This window comes from Leptidea sinapis, chromosome 9 (assembly GCF_905404315.1).
Source record: "Leptidea sinapis chromosome 9, ilLepSina1.1, whole genome shotgun sequence".
In the NCBI taxonomy this organism is placed as follows: Eukaryota; Metazoa; Arthropoda; class Insecta; order Lepidoptera; family Pieridae; genus Leptidea; species Leptidea sinapis.
In genome coordinates, this window is record NC_066273.1 from 7,776,730 (window position 1) to 7,802,018 (window position 25,289).

At 38.5% G+C, this 25,289-nt stretch overlaps 2 protein-coding genes across 2 annotated transcripts; both read left to right on the top strand.

Moving 5' to 3' along the window:
• Positions 1-10,592: 10,592 nt before the first annotated feature.
• On the top strand, positions 10,593-16,092 carry LOC126965943 (basic juvenile hormone-suppressible protein 2-like). The gene is made up of 5 exons (XM_050809757.1): positions 10,593-10,726; positions 11,903-12,036; positions 13,109-13,945; positions 14,379-14,554; positions 14,935-16,092. The coding sequence occupies exons 1-5, from the start codon at positions 10,651-10,653 to the stop codon at positions 15,953-15,955; spliced, it is 2,244 nt and encodes a 747-aa protein (XP_050665714.1). The 5' UTR covers positions 10,593-10,650; the 3' UTR covers positions 15,956-16,092.
• Positions 16,093-17,100: 1,008 nt separating this feature from the next.
• Positions 17,101-21,590, top strand: LOC126966079 (uncharacterized). The gene is made up of 3 exons (XM_050809955.1): positions 17,101-17,935; positions 18,049-19,708; positions 20,207-21,590. Exons 1-3 carry the CDS (start codon positions 17,101-17,103, stop codon positions 21,057-21,059), a joined length of 3,348 nt encoding a protein of 1,115 aa, XP_050665912.1. The 3' UTR covers positions 21,060-21,590.
• The last annotated feature ends 3,699 nt before the right edge of the window (positions 21,591-25,289 follow it).

Consider the following 25,289-nt stretch of genomic DNA (forward strand, 5'->3'; position numbering starts at 1 on the left):
AATCATTGCTATATAAAAATAACAGAACTAGTCGAATTCAGACTTTAGTCATAGCTTATCTTACCTTATTAGTAATATTAATCTATCGTGATATTTTATTATTAATAGTAGTACGGAAAGAGGTTTTATATTTTATTTATTGTATGATATAGTTTTCTGTTTTATATACTACAACAATATATAATATACATATTTATAATTTTTTAAATATTTTATCTTTATTTAATGGCTAAACAAAAGAAATTTAAAGTTGGATTTTTTAACCCGGGATCTCTAGGAACACACCATGATGAAATAATTGTTCTAATAACACGACATGATGTAGATATAGTCGCATTAAACGAAACATGGCTATATCAGGGAGAAGAAAGTAAAGCTCCTCGTATACCCGGATACCGCTTACGCCATATTGCTCGAATACCTAATAATTTAAGGTCGCGAGGTGGCGGTGTAGGCTTTTACATTAAGAAGGGAATAACAGTCCGCTATATTGATTGTCCCACTCCGTCATTAATTGAGCAGATGTGGCTAAGAATAAAAGTAGGAACCAAAATTATTGCAATTGGCACTGCTTATCGCCCACAGTGGACTAACACAGCAATATTTCTCGACTCACTTACTGAAACGATAGGTTCGCTCCCATATTATGACTATATATTATTAGTAGGAGATTTTAACATAAATTACTTAAACTCTCAGGAAACAAGTAGCAAGGGCTTAGATAATTTTCTAACAATTCATAACTTGAAACAACATATTAATGAACCAACACATTTGACTGGGGATACTGCAACTTTACTTGATCTTGTTTGTTCGAATACAAAAGTACATAACGTGACTTGAGACGCAGAGATGAAGCACAAATAAGGGCTAGAATAAACAAATCGTAGGTGTCTAAAAATTATAATAAAGACCTCAAGTCTGAAGTTACGGCCGCAATTGACAGGGAAAAAGCGGTATATTTTGACACTTATATAAATTCGAATTTACATAAATCGGAAGTTCTATGGAAACATGTGCGAAGGCATGTTAATGTGAATCAAAAAAATTACAATGATCTTCCTGAGCACCTTAGGGATCCCGATTTAATAAATTCACATTTTGTGAATGTACCTGGAAGCCAATATGTACCGCTTTCGACTCTTTATTATTATGAGAATAATAGGTATAACCGTAGTGTATTTTCTTTAAAGCCCACGAACGAAATATCTGTTTTAAAAATAATACGTTCGTTACATTCTAACGCTGTTGGTCTTGATGGTATTTCACTTGATATGCTCCAAATATTGTTACCCCACGCTTTACCCGTCATCACTAGCATAATGAATACATCCATATTATCTGGTGTATTCCCTACAAGTTGGCAAACAGCTTTGGTGAAGCCCCTACCAAAAAAAGAAAATATTAATTTAATGAAAGAGTTACGACGAAGTATATTACCGTGCCTATCGAAAATATTAGAAAAAATTGTTTATGCTCAACTCACAGAATATTTAGAGATAAATAACATACTACCAAAATTGCAATCGGGTTTCCGGAAACGGTATAGCACAACAACTGCTTTAATGGAAGTATTGGATAATATATTGATGCACAAGATAAGGGGGCGGGTACAATTTTGGTCTTACTAGACTTCTCGCGTGCCTTTGAAACTATAAATAGATATTTATTAATATCTAAGTTAAAATTTTATGGCTTTAGCTTGGACACTCTTAAATGGTTTCTAAGTTACTTAGAATATCGTAAGCAGACTGTGGAGCTTACATCATCTGATGGCACGAAATGTTTTTCTGAATTTACTCCTGTCAATCGAGTTGTTCCACAAGGTTCCATCCTAGGCCCTATAATTTTTGCACTTTACTGCGCAGACATTGTAGAAAGTATTAGGCATTGTAAGTTCCACCTATATGCTGACGATATACAATTATATATTACATCTAAATTCAATTATGCCGATGCAGTTATAAGTCACAGGCTCTTAGCAAGAACTAAAAACCTTATTCAGCGGGTACAAAATGCCTGCGCTAGATATTGTTTTAAAATCCCTCCTCGTGAACATGTCTCACCATATCTAAATAATGCTAAAATGCTAAAAATGGAATATCGGCGACAATTGCATTTCGCTACTCTTCTTTTTGGGGTTATAAAATACAAAATTCCACAATATCTTTATACCAAGTTACGATGGTCTGCTGACACTTGCAAGTATCACACTAGAGCTTCTCCTTACCTGCTCTGTGTACCACCACACCGGTCAGCGGCATTCGAAGGAGGCTTTTGTTATAATTATTCTAAAATATGGAATGACTTACCTCCTCCCCTTCGTAATATAAATAGTGTTTATACCTTTAGAAATAAATATAAAACGTATTTGTTTACACTTCAGTTGGGCCTCTCTCAAAATAAATCTTAATATGTAGTTTAAAAAAAAAAATCACGCTGCAAATCTCTTTCATAGTTTGAATGAATATATTTAATGTGTATATGTATATATGGATATATATGTTTATATATGTATGTGTATATATATTTATATATTGGGCATATAAAATAAAAAATATAAAAAAACCGGTATGCACACAAAATATACAAATTGGTGCAGCCGTTTCGGAGGAATTTGGTAAGAAACACCGGGACACGAAAATTTTATATATTATATAATCAATATATATCTAATTAATAACTGTTACGATCTAGCCGTCTACTATAATATTATTTTTTACCTTATGTTTTGAGTACTATCATTTATTTATTTTTTATTTATTACATAATTATTGTATTTAATAATGGAAACACTTGTGGCTGTTATCGCGACGGCCGGCTTATTGAAGGTAGCTACTGAAAATCAGTGTTGGGTGATACCCAACTAATATGCTGAGTAGCAAACCTTTTTGGGACATAACACTGCAAATACCACCTTATTATGTTTATATAGAATAAGCCTTACTTTAGTTTTTTAATGTATGTTAGTTTTACTTAGATTAGGCATATTATAGTAATTTTTAAGATAAGTTTTTTCATATTATTTGTTATTATATTTTGTAAATGTTCACGTGTATTTGTAGTGTTTGTTCCAAATAAAGATATACTTACTTACTTAAACCACTGCCCTTAAATCCAGTTTTGGAGAACCAAACCTTATCCCGCAATGCTACATCCGCAAACTTTACCACTACAGGACGAGGTTTCTTTTCGGAAGGACGTCCTAAGCGATGGGATGACTTGATGGAAGCAACAGAGAATCCAGTCACACAAAGATGTTCCCCTACTACTTTACAAACACGTGAAGTAACATCTTCCGACTTATCTTCGCTGACTCCGAGCACTAGTAGCATTTTGCGCCTTCTACGCATCTCCAGACGATCAACCTCTATACCAAGGAACTCCACCTGTCTCTGCAAAGTATTCATGGCAGAGAGCACAAAGGTCTTGAAGCTGTTAAACTCTGCAGCCAAGGATGTGTTTGTAATGGGTCCATTATCTAGGCCCTGCTGGAACTCGCTCATCTTCTGTTCGAACATTTCAGCCATGGCGTTGAGCGAGTCTTTTAATGCATCCATGATGATTGGTGATACGTAGTGATCGGAACAAAGGGATATTAAAGAAGTGAACTTAATTGACTTTCACTAGGAGAATAAGTACTGTCTGGTGGGTACTATTTATCACATTTATCACACTTAACACTAAATCTACTAAAATAATGGTATAAAATTACTATTTTTTAATTTTAAGATGATTGAAAATACGGAGCTCTTTAAAAACAGTGTTAACTTTTTTCACACCTACCCTCGAAAAAGTTAGTTAGAAAATTGGTGTGCGTGACAAGCTTCGTCTTACACTCATGATTTGTGACACTTTTTTGACACTTTGTGTTAGTGTGCGTAAATTGCTCAAAATCGAGGTTAGTTCTAAAGTCATTTCTTTTCGACGTTTTCACAGCTGTCATAGTCTATCTAGACGCTAAGATTAAGTATTGGTTTCCGCTGCGCTCCAACTAGATTCCGCACTACCTAAGAATATTAGCTTTTTTATTACGGCAACAATTAGATGCTTGTATGCGTGGCATCTTGACACTCAATGGCATCTTTCAAATTTTGTTACAAACGCTTCGTGTTATTTTACATTGAAATGAATAAAATTTAAAATACTTACAGATGATATGTGATCGCAGTGTCTTTCTGATTTCTTGTAGTATGATTTTCACAAAGTTTTTCTACGCAACCCGGCATTTAATTTCAATTATAAGCAAAGTTTAACAGAATATGTGGCATGTCAACGTCACAGCTTGGGTGCAGTATTAGTTACCTCACTCAGCGACTACGCCTGCTGTATCTAGTGGGCGAGCAGCGGAGACCAATCCTTAATCTATGTCTAGACGTATAAATGATCTAATATATTAGTAAAGATAACGATGTACTCAAAGTTATAATAAAACATGAATTTCGTTGCATATTATTCATGCAATAGTTTGATATCGAGGCCATAATATGATTAGTATCGGCAACTCATGTTCAATATTCGAGCTCGCAATATATCGACGTTTGAGAGCTTTCAGGGTTGACGTACCACCACGTTATTACAAGATACATTTTACACATTGAACAATTCGCGTACATCCTTTACATTGGACTTTAGTGTTGGCAGTTGTAACCGCAGTGTCAGCTGTAACCAGCAATGTACGCAAAATATATCGATATTGTAGTGTTTGGTTATGTTCAGAATATAACTGTCTGATATTTCCATTTGATATTGCATGCCTCTGTTAGCTTCGTCTAATAGATGTTTAATAGAACCTATAGCTTACAATTTGATGTTGTCACTATTAAAATAACTGTAGACATTACATTGATAATTTTGAAGTGAAAACTTCTTTTTCATTTCTCATACTCGGAAAGTAATGTTTTGATCTGATTATTGGGTGGAAAATGCTGCTTCCCTGCATAGAGAGGGAAAAACTCATACAAATTACTTCCCACCTAAGGGCCGGAATGAACTTTGAAAATAAAACTGTTGTCACCTTATGTAAAAACAAAATAATTATAAAATATGCTTCGGTCATGTGACTTTCTAAACAGCCAGTGTGAACATAGCGTAAACTTCTTTGAGCGGGATAAGCCGCAACAATTACGCGGTGAATTCCATATTTAAAATTTAAAAAGTCGACATAAATTATCCTAATTTGACAACTAATTTTAAATAGGCACTAGTAATATTATTATATATTAGTTTTATAAACAAAAAGTTTTATAAATAATAGTTTAGATAAACAACTACTTTTATATTCCTCATATTCGAAATGAAAAGTAAAGTGTTTAACACGGGTAAACGAATCAATTCCTACTCGGACTATAGCCGCCCTTGCTGCGCTCGGGCGTCTAAATACCTCGGGAATTGATTATTTCGACCCTCGGTTGACAATCTACTATAAACAAGCTAAGCACTTTGTTTTGTGGGTATTGAATTAAACTGAACTGTCACGCTGAGCTGTATAACGTCCGTTCGGGTGATGCCAGTTTAAATCGGACTAAGAGATTGTATTTAGGAACATTAAGTAAGAAAAAAATTTAGCAGAATTATTTATAGAAAATCAACATTATATAATGTTTAGAAATATAAATATTAATATTTTTTTAATTTGTCAATAATATTTCATAACATCAAGAATTATTCCGTAAAATATGCTCCCTGTTGTTATAATGAAATCGTTTCACAGCAGAACTGTCAAACTGACAGACAACTTGACCAGTGGGAGGCTCCTTTGCACAGGATGCCGGCTAGATTATGGGTACCACAACGGTGCCTATTACAGTGAAGCAGTGTGTATTACTGAGTTTCAGTCTAAAGGGCGCCGTAGCTAGTAACATTACTGGGCAAATGAGATGTAACATCTTATGTCTCAAGGTGACGAGCGCAGTTGTAGTGCCGCTCAGAAATTTTTGGGTTTTTCAAGAATCCTGAGCGGCATTGCATTGTAATGGGCAGGACGTATCAATTACCATCAGCTGAACGTCCTGTTCGTCTCATCCCTCATTTTCATAAAAATAAAACTGTGTGGTATTAGGTCCAAAAAAAAGCATTATTTATATCATGAGAAAGACCTCTGATATATCAATAAATAAAGTCAGCATACAATGTAGTTATTTTTTCAAAATATAAACATAAATGTCTGTTATCATAACAATTTATATAAACATATTAAGGTCAGAAGTTAACAATCGAATTTTTATTGATTGTGTCACTTACACTTGTCCTTATAACATTATATTTTATAGAATCAGTAAAAAAAATCGGAATATCTTAACCGATTTAAAATGTAATTCAAAAAAGTTTAGCAACTGGGCGTCATAAATAGAGCACGGCAATATTTCAAGCCGACCATTCTAGCGCTCTACAAAGCGCAAGTCCAGCCACAGTATCAGCTCGATCCATTTGACCGCATGCAACGCAGAGCAGCTCGAATTGTCGGGGACCCATTGCTCTTTGAACGCTGGATCTCTCGGCGTTGCGTATAGACATCGTTTCATTGCGTTTTCATCTTCTGCACCTGATTCCTGCCACCGAATTCCAGCTTTGCACGTCACTCCACAAATAAAAATATCATCCCCACCGTCAGGATGTTTGTCGGTCATCAACACTGTGTTTTCAAGGAGCTTTCTTCCACGTATTACAAAGTTGTGGAATAAACTTCCTTGTGCGGTGTTTCCGGGACGATACGACATTGGTACCTTCAAAAAGATAACGTGTATCTTCCTTAAAGGCCGGCAACGCTCCTGTGATTCGTCTGGTGTTGCAAGAGAATGTGGGCGGTGGTGATCTCTTAACACCAAGTTACGCTCTTTTGTCCTCCTTTTCTTTAAAAAATAGCAGCTAATGGATAAAGCATAATAAATATTCTACCAATACATCGGTTTTAATTTGTACTACTATAGCCTGTATAGAACTGTAGGCTCTTCCTGTACCTTTCATGAAACATAATCTTAGTTTTCTCTGATCCAGTAAATGTGTCATTAATTCTGTTGTTATTTTTTTATTAAAAGTACTGTATTACTGTACCTACTGAATTAAAAAAAATGTATTTCTTAAAATTAAATTATTTTTGTTATCGAGCTTAAAACTTTGCTCATTATTAAATTGATAAGCAAGTTTAATTTAGTCAAATTACTTGGACGCAATCTAATAAACTTATAACAACGTAGACAGACTGTCTACGTGATTACGTAGATACACTCCAAGTAATTTTTCTCGAAATGCCTAGTTCAGTAGGTGTGAAATAGTATTTTTTTATGAAAATAAGGGACGAGACGAGCAGGACGTTCAGCTGATGGTAATTGATAGGCCCTGCCCATTAAAATGCAGTGCCGCTCAGGATTCTTGAAAATTCTGAAATTAAATATATTAGGAAATCAAAATTTAAAAGAGTCCTTAGCTAAGGAAAACAAAAGTGATGACTCTGGGAAAGAACTCTCCTTAGTAGATTTATGTATCGCTAAGTATTCCTTAGCACTAAGATATGGAACGACGAATTTAATTTTTGAAATGAAACTTCTTTTCGCACATGAGGGTCGAATTTTTACGGATGAAACGCAATAAAGTGACGCGAGAATGAGGGACGTTTATGTCCAAGAAGAGGGAGAGAGAAAGGGCGAACGTAGTAAAAAGCACATAGTGCCGCTAGTAAGAAGAACATCTTCTCTACTAGCGTTGTATCCTACTTAATCGCGGCCGCGCGCTATACCTGCCCGATACATAGAACATCTTAATTACAACAGCAAAATTTTAAGAAAAAAAATATTATTATATGTATACTAATATTGACAAAAACATTTTATTTAGAGAACAGATTATTAAAAAATATATAAACGAGATTTAGTTATTAGTTTGCCAAAGAAGTTTCACTTCTTGCATGGTACTTTGTACGCACGCAATCTTCTTGAATTATTTTCTTCTAACACAAATTAAATTTTAAATCAAAATTTATGAACGATGCGGGTCTCGAACCCGTGACCGCTCGCTCTCTTTCGACTGAGCCAACCATTCGTGTGACGAAACGTTGATAAATCTTGTATCGTTCATAAATTTTGTTTAATTTGTGTAAATAATCCCAGAATGGTGAGGGTTCTCACTTAAAAAAAATAACAAATTGTGTTCCTCTTTTAAAAGCGTGTTTTTAGTCGATTTGAACTATAATTTACTTTGTCATAACAAACAGACAGCACTTGATGATGATTTAATCTAAATATATAGATTACAATGTGAATTTTGATATTAAAATTATCTCTCGCAATGTATCAATATTCTGTTGGTATGCGATTAATGACATTATTTATTACAATATATTTACATAAACATAATTAATGTCTCCAAATGTTCCCAAATGCCAACAAAATTGATGGATTTCAACAGATTGCTATTGAGATGAATTTTCTAACTGTACACAAACTATTAATTTTGATATCGCTATATGAGTAGTATAGGCCGATATTATATGTATTTATTACTATAACACCCTCTATTTTAAAGTGGGAGTTGATCTTTTTGTTTTTTTGTATACTATCGACAGATCTTGACAAAAGCTTACTATTTTTACATTAATAAAATTCGCAGCTTTTTTTTATGGAAAAGGAGGACAAACGAGCGTACGGGTCACCTGGTATTAAGTGATCAGTTCAATCAGGAGCGTTGCCGGTCTTTAAAGAGGTTGTACGCGCTTTTTTTAAGGGACCCATGTATAGTCCCGGAAACACCGCACACGGAAGCTGATTCCACAGCTTTGTAGTACGTGGAAGAAAGCTCCTTGAAAACCGCACTGTGTCGTGTGAATGTGGAATACTGCGGCAGGAATCAGGTGAAATAGCTCTTCGGAACACTACCCGTGATAAATGCGATAGAAGACACAAAATGAAGCAACGTCTCTACGCAACGCCAAGTGATCCACACGTTCACAGAGCACTGGGACCCTGACAATTCGAGCTGCTCTGCATTGCACGCGGCAAATGGATCGAGCTGATACTTGGGTGCGCCAGACCAGAGATGACAGCAATACTCCATACGTGGCCGGACCTGCGCTTTGTAGAGCGTTAGAATGTGGGCCGGCTTAGAGTATTGCCGTCCTCTATTAATGACGCCCAGCTTCTTCGAAGCCAATTTGGCTTTGCCCACCAGATGGCCACGGAATTGGCAATCGCTCGAGGTTTCGACACCCAGTATTCCGATTCTAGGCTAGGCTTTAAGAGCGGTGATACGACAAATGGGGTTTTTTTATATATCGGTATACTAGTCAGAAAGGATGTTTCAGTTATTTTCCGAGCGTGCTGTAATAAATGAATTACTATTTCACTACTGCACTACCTCTGCACGTTAACTGCAAACAATTGCATTTTCATACCTAATTTAGATATATGAGTAGAGTAAACAGAGCAGTTGTGTACAAGTTTACTGAAGTAGATCTTAGATCTTTTGCACTGAAATATTGGACAGTTTCATCTCAATATTAAGACAATGTTTCGGTTTTCAATATATGATGCATTTGGCGATAAAAAAAAAAATTGTGTATTTTTTGTTTGATAAGTCAGATCAGATAAGGAAGCTCATTGTCGCCCCGCGGGCAATGGAGAGGGCTGTGCTCGGAGTTTCAAATATATTCCTATTCGATCTCTTCATTTCTGCCAGTTCCGTCTCAATTCTGTCCAAAGTCACCTCCGTAGCCCAGATGGTTGTGAAACTGAAGTGGCAGTGGGCAGGGCACATAGCTGGCCATTGGGGCAGTAAATTCCTCGAATCGCGACCACGTTCCGGAAGACGTAGTGTTGGTAGGCCCCCCACAAGATGGACCAACGATACTTGTCAGATCGCCGGAGTTGTATGGATGAGGGAGCGCAGGAACGATCGTTATGGCAATCTTTGCTGGAGATTTTTGTTCATGATGATGATGATGAAGTCAGATCTCGATCGTTTATCGACCTAATAATAATACTCTCCGCAATACGAGAGGAATCAAAAGAGCATTGCAGACCTTATAAAGCGAGAAACTCGACATATTCTAAGTGCCTATTCAGTCATGAAGGTTTGCCTACTGAAATGACTGGGCAAATAAGACTTGACATCTTATGTCTCAAGGTGACAAGCGCAGTTGTAGTGCCTCTCAGAGTTTTTGGGGTTTTCAATAATCCTGAGCGGCACTGCATTGTATTGGGCAAGGCGTACAATCAGATGAACATTCTGCTCGTCTCATTAAAAAAAGCTTTTTAAATCTGTTGCTAGTACCGTCGAGACATAACAGTTGTTCGAGGGATATAATCCCTCATTAAGTATTCCAATAAGAAAATCACGGGTGGGTTTTATTATTGGAAACGGCAAAATGAAATTATCAACAAATTCAATTGGTACCTACAAATGACACTCTCGTAGGAGCTGCTTATATTTTTAATTCTTCTGCACTGATTATTTTTCTTACGCATTGAAAACAACGATAAACAAATTAACGCCATATTTATTGCAATTTAATATGAATTAAGATAAACTGCACTACATTGTAACTATCTCGTATGAAATAAAAACATCTTCATTAGTATGAGGTCAATCCCCTTCAGACCTTTGGTATAAATAGTGAGGATCTTGGAGAGATGAGCACAGTTCAGCACCTGATCTGCAATGAGGGTGATTCTGTGTTTCTTGGGGCTTCTCGCCCTGGCTTCGGCCCGGCCGGACATCGATGACACTACAATTGGTAAGCATATTTGATTTTATTTAACTTTACAATTGAAATGATTATAATTTAAAAACAAGCTCGGAATAGAGAGAATAGAAAGACATAGCTAGGAGTTATTCAATATTTAAATATATTGTATTTGATGCCCAACAGTCGTCATCGCCAATATTATTTTATTATTAATCAAACATATATTTGTTTCATAGCTTTTGTAAATAAAAGTATATTGCTGCAGAGGAATTTATTAATTGAACAGTTCCCTGCGGAGATCGAACCCAGTCCCCGTTGCTAGTAGGCATGGACTCGTTAGAAACACAGATAACTCGAAAAGTACAGAAGCTACAAGGTTGTGGAATGAGCTTCCTTGTGCGGTGTTCCCGGAACAATACGACATGGGTACCGTCAAAAAAAGCGTGTGTTGCAAGAGAATGTGGGCGGCGGTGATCACTTAGCACCAGGTGACCCGTACGCTCGTTTGTTTTTTCCATAAAAAAGGTTGGGATGTATATATTAGGAAATAAGGGAAATAAGAATACAATTTTTTTTACAACAAACTATTTTTTTTTGTATTTTTCTATGCACTATGTTCACCTGTATTTGTAGGAACACGACTTTTCATAATATTGTAGAATGTACTACTAGTGGATCTTAAATTAACAAATCCTCGAATAAAATATGCCTTGATAGAAACAATCGTGTTCGTTTTCTAAAACGAATATTAATAAATGTTCATTTTTTGACATGAAATTTTTTTACACTACAGGATATATAGATTTCTGTAAAGTTAGAGGTGAATGTGAGTTTGTTTGTTACGTATTCACGCCTAAACCATCCAACCGATATTGATAAAATGTAGTACAGTTGGCTTGAGCTTGAAAAAGGACAAAGGCTACCTTTTATTGCAAAAAATAAATGGAGGGGTTGAATTGGGGGATGGCAAGATAAAACCATAAAACTTTGTATTTAGGCATTTGATAAGAAATCATTTATAAACATTTGTACGACCATGGGGATGAAATAGGAAATTATAGTTCGCAGGAAAATACTATTTAATAGACTGCTAGCAGCGGAAAGAGCAGTTTGTATGTGTAATATTTGAAAAGTAACCTAAAAAATAAATTGCCCAAAGTAACTATTCAACGCGGTCGAAGTCGCGGCTAAGAGCAAGTATAAAATATAATATGATATTTGCAGTCAACATGGACGTGAAACAAAAGCAGCTCTTCATCCTCAAGTTACTTAACAACATCCTCCAACCCGTCATGTATAAGGACATTGAAGACATCGGCAAGAACTTTAAGATACATGAAAATGTTCAACTTTACACAGTAAGTTGTTATTATTAATACGTCCGGTATGCGTTAAAATATCAGAAAAATAGTACATTTTTTATGAAAATCAGGGACGAGACCAGCAGGACGTTCAGCTGATGGTTATTGATACGCCCTGCCCATTACAATGCAGTGCCGCTCAGGGTTATTGATAAAACCCAAAATTTCTGAGAAGCACTACTACTGCACTTATCACCTTGAGACATAAGATATCAAACCTCATTTGCCCAGTAATTTCACTAGCTACGGCGCCCTACAGACCGAAACACAGTAATGCTTACACATTACTGCTTCACGGCAGGAATAGACGCCGTTGTGGTACACATAATATAGCCGGCATCCTGTGCAATGGAGCCTCCCACTGGTAATGGAATGGAGTAGATTTTTTATTTGAGCGTTCATTGATTCAGTTCATTGGTAGTTCTGTAATTTTCTAACGTTCTAAGAGTTACACGTTAAAAAAGTTGCTAATCAGAAACGTCCACGCTATTGTGAAGCACCAAAGGAATTTTAACCCACGTGCTCCATTTGCTTCCCAGAAAATTAAACTATAAAATATTGAAACTATAAATTATCCATTGAATTCATAAATTAATTAACTAGTACTGAAAGTTTGAGAATTTTAAGTAAGGATATAATCATTGATATTAATTAAAAGAGAACTTCTCATAACCTTAATACCACATAAACCAATTGAAGTGCACAAAATCTTAAATTAATCTCCGTAACCAATATGTATTTTTTTTTCAATTTATATTTTTTTTATAACAATAAGGGACGAGACGAGCAGGACGTTCAGCTGATGGTAATTAATACGCCCTGCCCATTACAATGCAGTGTTGATCAGGATTCTTATAAGACCCAAAAATTCGGTGAGAAATAAGATGTTAAGTCTCATTGCCCCAGTAATTTCGCTAGCTACGGCGCCCATCAGACCGAAACACATATGCTTTCACATTACTGCTTCACGGCAGAAATAGGCGCCGTTACCCATAATTTAGCCGGCACCTGTACGAAGGAGTTTTCCACTGGTAAATTCATATATATATATGATATATTTATTTTGCAGAAACAAGAGGTTGTGAAAACATTCGTCAGCCATTTGAAGGATGGTTTCTTACCCCGAGGTGAGGTGTTTACTATTCACGTTGATCGTCAACTGAAGGAGACAGTGACATTATTCCACATGCTGTACTATGCCAAGGACTTCACCACATTCCTGAAGACCGCATGCTGGATGCGTATGAACATTAACGAGGGTATGTTCGTGTACGTTCTGTCTGTAGCCGTGCGCCACAGAGAAGACTGCAAAGGGATTGTTCTTCCTCCCCCATATGAAATTTACCCATACTATTACGTCCGTGCTGATGTCATTAAGAACGCCTACTTACTCAAGATGAAGAAGGGTCTTCTCGACAGGAAACTTTGTGACTTCTATGGCATCAAGAAGGCAGAAAAAGACGTGTACATAATAGATGAAAACGTTTACGATATCCGCGTGAAACTGAACGACGAAGACCGGCTCAGATACTTTACAGAAGACATTGACCTAAACACATACTACTATTACTTCCATATTGATTATCCATTCTGGATGCGTGATGACGTCATTACCAACAAGTTAATGGACAGACGCTGGGAGCTAACTCTGTACGTCTATCAACAAATTTTAGCCCGTTACTATCTGGAACGTCTCTCCAATGGTTTCGGAGATATCACAATCTTCTCATGGAACAAACCAATCAGGAAAGGATTTTGGCCATGGCTGCAGACTCACAATGGACTCGAGATCCCCCCAAGATTTAACAACTTTGTGTTTGACACTAAAAAACATAACGGTGTTGACTTATTGGCGCAAGAGTATGAGAAAATTATTAATGACGCTATCATCAAAGGACATATTGAGGTACGTAAATCTAGCTTAATGTGGGATATATATTTAAAAAAAAACAATAATTTAGTAAACTAGTTAAAAATTGGGGAATACTTCTTATAATAGTTATCAGTAGACGATAATGAGATAAATTAAGAGGGGGTTCACTGATTCAATTCAGTTCAGCATAGGGCGTCTAACATCCAGTCTAATGGCCTGGTCTTGTGCCGTCCAACTACTTTTTGTGATCTTTCATAAGTCATCGATCGAAATGTGACATATCTGCCCTTTAAAGATAATGAATAAAAAAGTATTTCAATAACTTTTTAATTAAATAAGGAAGTGTAGCTGTTCTAGCCAATTTTAAGCAGGATTATACAAGGAGACAAAAAATAAATCTATTATGTTTATTCCGCTTTTCATAGTCATTAAGTTATTTATATAATATATCACTAAATATTTTCAGATCAATGGTCTGCGTCTAGAGCTCACCAAGCCAGAAGACATTGAAACGCTGGGTAAACTCATTTACGGCACTGTGGACAAGAATGACTCTGTCACCAAGAACCGTATTGACGCTTACCGCTACTTGCTCATCATGATGAAAGCTACAGTTGGTCTTAACACTGTGACATCAGACAAGTATGTTATTTTTCAAAAAATTTGCATATCCATAGACCATATCACAACCCATAGTAGAATAGAAGTCATTATCGTTTATTATCATACTTTTACGTAGGCGAAATCAAATAGTATCTACAACAGTATCCAACAGGCTGTCTTATGAGATATTGTGACGATATTATTATTACAGGCTCTGCCTAGTTCGGGGCAACATAATTTGCATAATTGTGTGTCAATATATAGTATAGTTGAACATCTTCGTTATGAGCGCAGCAACTTAGAAGAATAAAGGTATCAAATTACCTTTGACTACAAAATATTTAAAAAGATTAAAACCTTGGAATAACTATCTAATATCTTGATATATCTCGTTATTTATATTAATTTTTTATTAATAGGTACTTCGTAGCACCATCCATTCTGGACTCCTACCAGACAGCCTTACGTGACCCAGTCTTCTACCAGATCCAGAAACGTCTTTGCTACATGATGTTGCTTTTCAAGATGCGCCTCCCAAGTTACACTCGCGAGGAGCTGTACTTCCCTGGAGTGAAGATTGACAATGTTGTCGTAGACAAGCTAGTTACCTTCTTTGACTATCACTTAATGGACATTACAAATGCTGTCACTCTAAATGACGAGGAATTGAAGAAGGGCACGCCTGATATGAAATTCTTGGTACGCAAACGTCGTATGAACCATCAACCATTCAAAATGACGATAGATATTATGTCTGACAAAACAGTAGACTGTGTAGTTCGAGTGTTCTTAGGTCCGAAAGAAGACCATATGGGCCGCTTATTAGACTTGAATTTGAACCGAGTTAACTTTGTGGAATTGGATACATTCCTGTACAAGTTGAACTCTGGAAAGAACACAATTGTCAGAGATTCAGTAGACATGCACAACATAGTCCGTGATAGAATATCAACACATGACTTGTGGAAGAAGATTGATACAGTCGCCGACCTGAAGGATATTTCCATTAAGGATATTAAAAACTATCACACAGGGTACCCAGCAAGGTTGGTCCTGCCTAAAGGTAAAGTTGGTGGTATGAAGATGCTTCTATACGTAATTGTTACGCCTTTGAGACTTGTGGACAACGTAGATATCAATGTTCTTGATACCACTCGTAGAGACTTGATTGACTTCAGATCAACAGTGCTTCTTGATAAGATGCCTCTCGGTTACCCATTGGATCGTACTATTGACACTGGAAAGTTCTTCACCCCGAACATGAAATTCGTTGATGTGATCATCTTCCACAAAACTCAGGTGTGTGACATGAAGACCAGATGGGACAAGTATGTGCTCAGAAACTACGACATGGTTGATGAGGACACTGTTAAAGATTACAACATCGATGTTGATATCAAAACAAAAGTAGACAGAGATATGAACATCTTTGATATCTAAGAAACTACTTTTAATGATCTGTATCCGATTGAAGTAAAAAAACGAATTGCTTAAGCTTATATTTAATTGTCTTAATGAAATAGAAAATGTCAAATTATATGTATGTATATGTATATAAAGTAAACTATTTATTTTGCTTTCCCTTTTTTATTTTTCCACATCAACCACTCTTATGTAAGAAAGTCATTTCTTTAGACATAGTTATAAGAACATTACAAAATGGACACATATTTTGCTATAGAGTGAAGTTGTCACAAATTTCTATACAAACTGCCATAACCCTTTTCCAACCCCTCCATTTATTTTTCTAATCTATTTCTGTACTATCAAAAATCGGCAAATTTTATCAAAATCGGTTCAATGGTTTAGGCGTGAAAAAGTAACAAACAAACATACATTCGCCCCAAGTTTTACAGAAATCTACATCTCCCAAACAAAATGTCATGCCAAAAAATGAACATTTATTAATAATAATTTTTAGAGAAAACCAACTGACCAGGACTGAAAATATATTACTTTGGCTTTAAAAAAAATAATATAAAGTACCGCCAGAAGTGAAAACTTGAACATTAACGTTGTGCATTTTTGAATATTTCGGAATGGTAAGGGATTAATAAAAGTGTAGCGGCCAAATCCGCTACTTACTTCCGCACCGCCGCTTATGTTCTTGGACCACACGACATCACGCCACATCGTACGATCTATGACGACAGCCTACGTCACGGGTGGTGCGAGCTGCGAACCGGCTGCATCGCGTGCGCGTCCCCGCGCCCGCGCTCCCGCCGCACACCGCGGGCCCTGCGCCCGCCGCCACAGCTAGGCCTCCCGCGCCCGCGCCCCGCGCGTCGCATAAATACCAGAGGCGATCGCCCGCGCCACGCATTCTGCACATTTATTTACCTCGCGCTCACAGCTTTCCGCTTGCTTTATTTTTGCTTTGTATAGACGCTCATTTCATTCTACATTTTGTAAAGTATTTCTTTTAATTAGTAGTAAATTCAACCTTTCATCTTTGACTCAATCTTTCATTCTTACTTCGCTTCAAACAAATATCATAGCATCCCTAGCTCAGCCAGGGGTAGTCATCGAGAAGTCGTAGGAGTAGAATACGTGCTACAGTGGTGACCCATCCGACAAGTGACACGATGACTGGCGCAGAACAACAACAAAAGGGATTAGGCGGTGGTCCAAGTACAAGTGACGGCGGAAATAACAGTGACGTATTTCGAGTGGGCGTACGGATACCACCCTTTTGGCCCGAGGAACCGGCTGTATGGTTTGCCCAAATTGAAGGTCAGTTCATTTTGTCTAATGTTACAAGTGACTCCACCAAGTTTTATTATGTCATTAGCCAATTAGACCATCAGTACGCAGCAGAAGTCAAAGATATCATTATTTCCCCGCCGGCTACAGACAAATACGAGAAATTAAAGTCGGAACTTATCAAGCGCCTCACAACGTCTAGAGAACGTAAAATTAAACAGTTGTTGATGCATGAAGACCTTGGTGATAGAAAGCCATCTCAATTTTTGCGTCATTTACAAAGCTTAGCAGGGAAGACAATACCAGAAGAGCTTATACGAACTATTTGGTCGAGTCGATTGCCAAATAATTTACAAACAATTGTCGCATTACAGAAGGACAGCGCCCTCGAAACCGTGGCAGATCTGGCGGACCACATTCATGACATAGCACCGCCCGCAGTCGCTCAGGTAGCCAGATCAGCAACTGAACAGCCAGGTACTGCTTTTGAAATTATGTGTAACAAAGTAACAGAACTGACACGGCAGGTGGAGTCACTAATGCAGAGCCAGCAACGGCAGTCTCGATCCCGCTCCAATGACTTTAGGAACGAATACCGCACGTCACGATCCCGCTCTAATTCCCGATACCGACAGCAACCAGAAGACGATACACAATGCTGGTATCATTTCCAATTTGGCTCGAACGCAAAGAAGTGTGTCAAGCCCTGCACATTTCGTTCGGGAAATGCCAAGGGCAGCCACTAGTGGCCGAACACGTCTGCCCTACATCATCAGGCCGCCTTTTTATCACCGACCTTAACACAAAAGTACAATACCTTATCGACACAGGGTCTGACTTATGCGTTTATCCACGTTCTCGCATTCAAGAACATCGCACGAAGACGCAGTACGAGCTCTTTGCAGCAAACGGTACGGTGATATCAACATTTGGGTACGTTCACTTACAACTCAACCTAGGGTTGCGCCGCGTATTCAGTTGGCGCTTCGTGGTGGCAGACGTCTCCAAACCAATCATTGGCGTCGACTTCCTTAGCTTTTATAACCTGCTCGTCGACTGCCGCAATCACCGCCTGGTCGATGGGGTAACGTCACTGTCCGTCGCCGTACCACGCCAGCACCACAAGGAGGACATCTCATCAGTACGTACAACATCGCCAGGGGACTCGTTGTATAACGACATTGTACGAGAGTTTCCGAACATTACACGCCCAGCTGGTAAGCCAAGTGAACCAAAACACAACACGGTTCACCATATTAGGACGACGCCTGGCCCACCAGTATTTTGCCGCCCTCGTCGGTTAGATCCGGAGAGACTCACCATTGCCAAAAAGGAGTTGGAAGAGATGGTACAAAATGGTACAGCTCGGAGATCAGAGAGCCCCTGGTCCTCAGCACTGCACCTAGCACGTAAGAAAAACGACGGCTGGAGACCTTGTGGGGATTACAGAGCATTGAACGCTCGCACTATTCCAGACCGATACCCTGTGCGGCACATCCAGGACTTTGCGCACCAGCTGGCAGGCAAAAAAGTCTTTTCTACGGTGGACCTCGTTAAAGCATATAATCAGATCCCAGTCCATGCTGACGATATTCCTAAGACTGCCATTACCACGCCTTTCGGATTATTTGAATTCCCTTACATGACATTCGGACTTCGTAATGCTGCACAATCTTTCCAACGTTTTATGGATGAAGCACTTAGAGACCTAGACTTCTGTTTTGGGTACATTGATGACATCCTAATCTTCTCTGAATCTCCATTACAGCACCAGCAACACCTTCGCCAGCTATTTCAACGTTTGACAGATTACGGCATACTGATAAACACAGCGAAATGTGTATTTGGTAAGGATGAAGTAACTTTTCTTGGCTTCACAGTGTCCGCAGCAGGCGTTAAACCTTTGGAGGAGAAGGTCCAGGCAGTTCAAGACTACCCGCCACCCAAGACGGTAAAGGAGTTGAGGCGATTCCTAGGAGTCATCAACTTCTACCGAAGATTCATTCCTGGAGCAGCAGCAATACAAGCACCGCTTAATGCCTTACTAGCTGGACCGAAAACCAAAGGATCACACCCAGTCAACATGACTCTAGAGCTGCTAGAAGCATTTAAAAGATGTAAGTCTAGTCTTTCCCATGCCACACTCCTAGCACATCCAGATACCACAGCAGAGCTGGCGATACAGACTGACGCTTCGGACCACGCTATTGGAGCTGTACTGCAGCAAAGTAAGGGAAACACCTGGCAACCCCTCGCTTTTTTCTCCAGAAAACTCAGCCCTTCCCAAAAAAAGTACAGCCCTTACGACAGGGAATTATTGGCGATTTATGAAGCGATTCGTTATTTCAGATACATGGTTGAAGCGAGGACATTCACCATCTACACTGACCACAAGCCCATTACGTTTGCATTCAGCACTCAACGTGACAGCTGCTCACCTCGTCAGTTCCGGTACTTGGACTTCATCAGTCAATTCAGCACTGATATCAGGTATATCCCTGGGAGGGACAACACAGTAGCTGACAGCATGTCTCGGGTTGAAGAGATGACAACGCCCCTAGATTACCAGTCCCTCGCCCGTGCCCAGGATTCTGATGCTGAACTTCAAAACTTACTCGTAAGTGGGTCAGGCCTAAAATTAGAAAAGGTCATGCTAGAGAACTCTGATATTCAGGTATTCTGCGACACTTCTACTCAATACACCAGACCTTTTGTTACTTCAGCTTTCCGACGTCAGGTATTCAACACGTTACATAGTCTAAGTCATCCCGGAGCAAAAGCCACAGCGCAATTGGTAGCACAACGCTTCGTTTGGCCGGGTATTAAGAAGGACTGTCGACAATGGGCCAAAGAGTGTCAACAATGTCAGCGCAGTAAAATATCTCGCCACACATCAGCTCCATTAGCAAAGTTCACAATGCCTTCAGCTCGCTTCCGTCAGGTCCATATGGACATAATAGGTCCCTTACCTTCTTCTGTTGGTCACAGGTACTGCCTCACCATGATCGACCGCTTCACTCGATGGCCGGAGGCCATGCCCTTGCAGGACATCACTGCAGAATCCTGCGCTGCCGCCTTCGTAACTGGGTGGATTGCGCGGTTCGGTTGCCCCGAGAGCATCATAACCGACCGCGGCCGCCAGTTTGACAGCCAGCTGTTCAAGAGGGTCGCCGCGCTGGTAGGCGCCGACCACCGCACCACAACAGCTTATCATCCCGCAGCAAATGGCCTCGTAGAGAGGCTACACCGTCAGCTCAAGGCCGCTATAACCTGCCACACCAGTGCTCAATGGACGGAGGCATTACCTCTCGTGCTGCTGGGCATACGCAGCGCGTGCAAAGATGACCTGCAGGCGTCTACCGCGGAATTAGTCTACGGCGAGCCACTCCGCTTACCTGGACAGTTCCTTCAGCCCATACGGGACGACCACATCGACGTTACCGACTTCGCCAGCAGACTGAAACAGCACATCACTAAGCTGTCACCAACATCTACGTCATGGCACGGACAACGTACATTCTACGTGCCCAAAGACCTACAGCACTCCACTCACGTGTTCCTGCGCCAGGGTCCTGTAAAACGGCCGCTACAAGCCCCGTACACCGGACCCTACAAGGTACTACGTCGGGGCTCCAAGTCATTTGACATAGAAGTCCAGGGTAAGACGTCAACAGTAACGATCGACCGTCTCAAACCAGCATATATCGCAGATGACAACTTATCAGGAAAAGACACACAAACACAGACTGTACCTACACAAAAGGAAACTACGGAAGAAGAACACATCAGAACTACAAGAAGTGGACGAAGAGTCAAGTTTCCCGACTACTATCACCCGTAGTCACGGTCTCAGTGGGGGAGTACTTGTAGCGGCCAAATCCGCTACTTACTTCCGCACCGCCGCTTATGTTCTTGGACCACACGACATCACGCCACATCGTACGATCTATGACGACAGCCTACGTCACGGGTGGTGCGAGCTGCGAACCGGCTGCATCGCGTGCGCGTCCCCGCGCCCGCGCTCCCGCCGCACACCGCGGGCCCTGCGCCCGCCGCCACAGCTAGGCCTCCCGCGCCCGCGCCCCGCGCGTCGCATAAATACCAGAGGCGATCGCCCGCGCCACGCATTCTGCACATTTATTTACCTCGCGCTCACAGCTTTCCGCTTGCTTTATTTTTGCTTTGTATAGACGCTCATTTCATTCTACATTTTGTAAAGTATTTCTTTTAATTAGTAGTAAATTCAACCTTTCATCTTTGACTCAATCTTTCATTCTTACTTCGCTTCAAACAAATATCATAGCATCCCTAGCTCAGCCAGGGGTAGTCATCGAGAAGTCGTAGGAGTAGAATACGTGCTACAAAAGTACTAACATTTACACTATTCATTTATTGCGCTATCGTACACAATAATGACAATTTATATTCAATAGAAAATAAACTCTTCAGAATTATTACAATTATTTTATATGAGAAAGTTTATCTCTCGGAAAAATCGACTGTCTTACGAATTTCTTACAGCTCACGTTTACTGACGCGAGTTTAACATATTATACCCATCCCAAGAAAAGTGCTCAACGCCGCTAAAGAAGTTCTCACTTCAAAAATGTTGTAATGTGTATGCTACATTGTACCACGATTGCATTTCTTATGTCATTTAGTCAGTACTGTACTTTAAGAATACTGTTTTTCAATTACCTCCTTCCTTCACTTCCTTCCTTACTTCACAAAAAGGAAATTCAATTACCTGTGCTAATACAATGCCGAGATATATAAAATGTAATTATTTTATGAAGTAAGCTGCGGTTAAATTTTGTGCTACGCTTCCTAACTGCCTGAAATGATGTAAATATAAAAACTATTATTATTAGTTTTAAATTACAAATAATCGCCATCTTAATATGTTTCAAAGTCAAATAAACTTTATTAAATTAGGCTTAAATTAAGCGCTTTTGAATAGCCACTATAAATATTTCTTTTAAATTACTGAATCTACCATCACATTATGTTCGGAAAAAGTTGAGCTCTTGAGAAGAACGTACAAGAAACTCAACGGCCTTCTTTTCAATCAAATAGAGTATTTTACAATGGCTGTAATATACATAGCAAATTAGTTTTTAACGTGCTTCATTCAGTATATCAGTCGTGTTTAAAGAATATAAATTAATTCATAAAAAGTTATAAATAATTAACTGTATAAATATAAATTAACGTATATTGGATGTATCAAACTTTACAGTTTGAATTCAATATTTGTGAACATGATGAACGTGATTACTGTCGTTATTAGTAATTGCATCCAACAAATACAATGATTTATTAGTATTAGTTTGAAAATCTAAAAAAACGCTTCTTATTTTAACGCTAAGAATTATCACTTATGTCGGTAGTAGCTAGACTGTATTACAGTACTGGGAAGTCACCCAATATTTTTTTTGTTGTAGCTGTTTCTTCTGCTCTGTGGATGAACCTAAATTTATATTCAAAAGAAAATAAAAAATATTTTGACACAAACATAGACACTGAATTTTATTAATCGATTCGGTAATCGCACTGAAGAACACATCAATGGATTTTTCTACTAAAGAATTATTATTTTAACATAAGTGTTACATCCGAACCAACTTTAGTCACCTTATATTTAAACTGCCCTTGTATACGCCCTAGATATACATCACTTTTAACATATGTAATTAGTTTATAATTTTATTTTACTATCCAAAAAAATAAGTTTGGTTTAATTTTTCTCCTCAGAGTCTATATCTGAAATAGAGGTTTTGATTTAGTTCCTACTGAATTTCATCATGTCCGACATTTGTCTGAAATCCGGACTCAGAAATGACATTGCTAAGATCAACATAAATGGTGGTTTTTTTAATTTTGCTCTACCTGTTACAATGTAATTGGATTTTTCTGTGCTTCTTCTCTATATAAACTTTGATAGTGACAAATCTCAGACTACTCCGTGCAGGCAGTGCTTTAAGTGTACAAAGTTCTTGCATCACATATGATTAGACAGATTTCGCCAAACATCTAATATCTTTTCAGATCAATATTCTAGAGCCAAGCATTTATATTGACCACCAGCTTCCACACTGCGCGCAGCATACAGGTCATAGTTGACGTTTATAGCTCGAAACCCAAAGCCCGTGAACGCTGAAAGCTGACCCAAGGCTGTGTTCTATTTCGTACACTGTTTCTTTTGCATATCAATTATATGTTGGACACCTTCAACGTGCATTTATATGCGGATGACAGCACTGATGATGCCGTAGAAGCGAGTGCACACATGCAGGTCTCTGGGGAAATCATCGACCAATGCCGGAAGAAATCTATCGAGTCCTATATGGAACAAAATCGCGGGATTCTAATTTAATCTCCAGAAGACTGAAATTTGCACGTTTATCACAAAAAGAATCCATTTGTCAACACACACACTCCTAGCACGCCTAGTATCAGAATACAGGATCTCAAAATCTCGACCGATTGCCAATTCCGCGATCATCTGGACGGCAAAGCTAAATTGAGTTCGAAGAAACTGGGCATCGTAAATACAGCACGGCAATACTTTCAGCTTTCAAGATCACTTGGCGTTGCGTAGAGACGTCGCTACATTGTGTGTCTTCTACCGCATTTATCGCGGGGAGTGTTCCGAAGAGCTATTTGGCGTGATTGATTCCACCTTCGCACGTCTCGCTAACAGTCAGGATATAGTCCCCACCATCTGGATTTATGACATTCTTCCACAGTGCGGTGTCCAAGGAACTGTCTTTCAGGTACAGTGGAATGAGCTTCCTTGTGCGGTGTTTCCAGGACGATAAGTTATAGGTACCTTCAAAAATCCTCCTCCTGTGATTCCTCTGGTGTTACGAGAGAAAGGGATCACTTTACAGACTCACTTTCAGGTGCCAAGTGCGCTTGTTTGTCCTCCTCTTTCATTAAAATTTTGCTCAATAAAAAGATAACAGTCATAATACTTAAATTAACTTTATGACTGAAAATAAAAATAAAAATTATCCTTTAATCTAGTGTTTTGCTAGGCCTGATGAGTTCTTTAAACGTAATTATAACTTTAGATGTAATTAATCTTTCCTTGGATCGTTTTTGGCGTTTCCAACTTTCTAAATGTATGAAAGTTATCTCAATTAGAATTTGTTTAAAGTAAAATCTTGCTATTAATTAATAAAAGGCCCGAGCCAGGAGAAAATAGGCTTTTAAAAGGCATAAAAAGCATTTATTTTCACAAAATTGATTCTTTAGAACTCTCTTTGATGTCATTTCTAATATAATAGATACTACTGCCGCTTCGGAAACAAATGGCACTCTGAGAGAGAAGAAGCGACGCAAGAAACTCTCCCAGCATTCTTTTTTTGCGCTCTTTAAAATAAAAATATACAATATTGTACAGTCATTTCTATCGCTACAAAATAATCATAATCTAGTCGGAGGCTGTCCGGCCACTTAGATATTCAGCTGTTGAGTAATAGGATTCACAACAAAGACATTTTTTTGTAAAACATTTAAATTTATTTATAGATAATGCCTGAACAGTGGCTGGGACTTTATTATAAAAGTGTATAAATTTACCCTTAAATCAATCTCTTATTTCTAGTGTTATAATAATGAAAATCACTATTAAGAGCAAAAAGGTGACGATTTTTATGAATAAATGATAAATTTACTGACAACAGTCATAATGTTTATTTCTTTAAAGTTTTCTTTGAGAAACTGTCTATAACCAAGCTCTCTTTTGCAGAGCAAACACTATATCAATGTCAGCAGCATGACCCCATAGTAAAATACCGTACGTCATGATGCTGTGAAAATAACTGAAGTACTCTAATCTAGCGGTCGCAACATTCGTGTATTCTCTAATCTTTCTAACAGCATATGACGCAGAGCTGAGTCTATCTGCTAGTTGGGCAATATGTGGACCCCACTGAGTTTGACTGTGTTTTAAGTAGTGAATTGAATTTGTAATTGTATATTACAAAGGAGAATAACCACTTTGTATGGGGCGTTGCTATTGAAAAAAAGTTCGTTGTACATTAATAAAACATATGCCATTTTA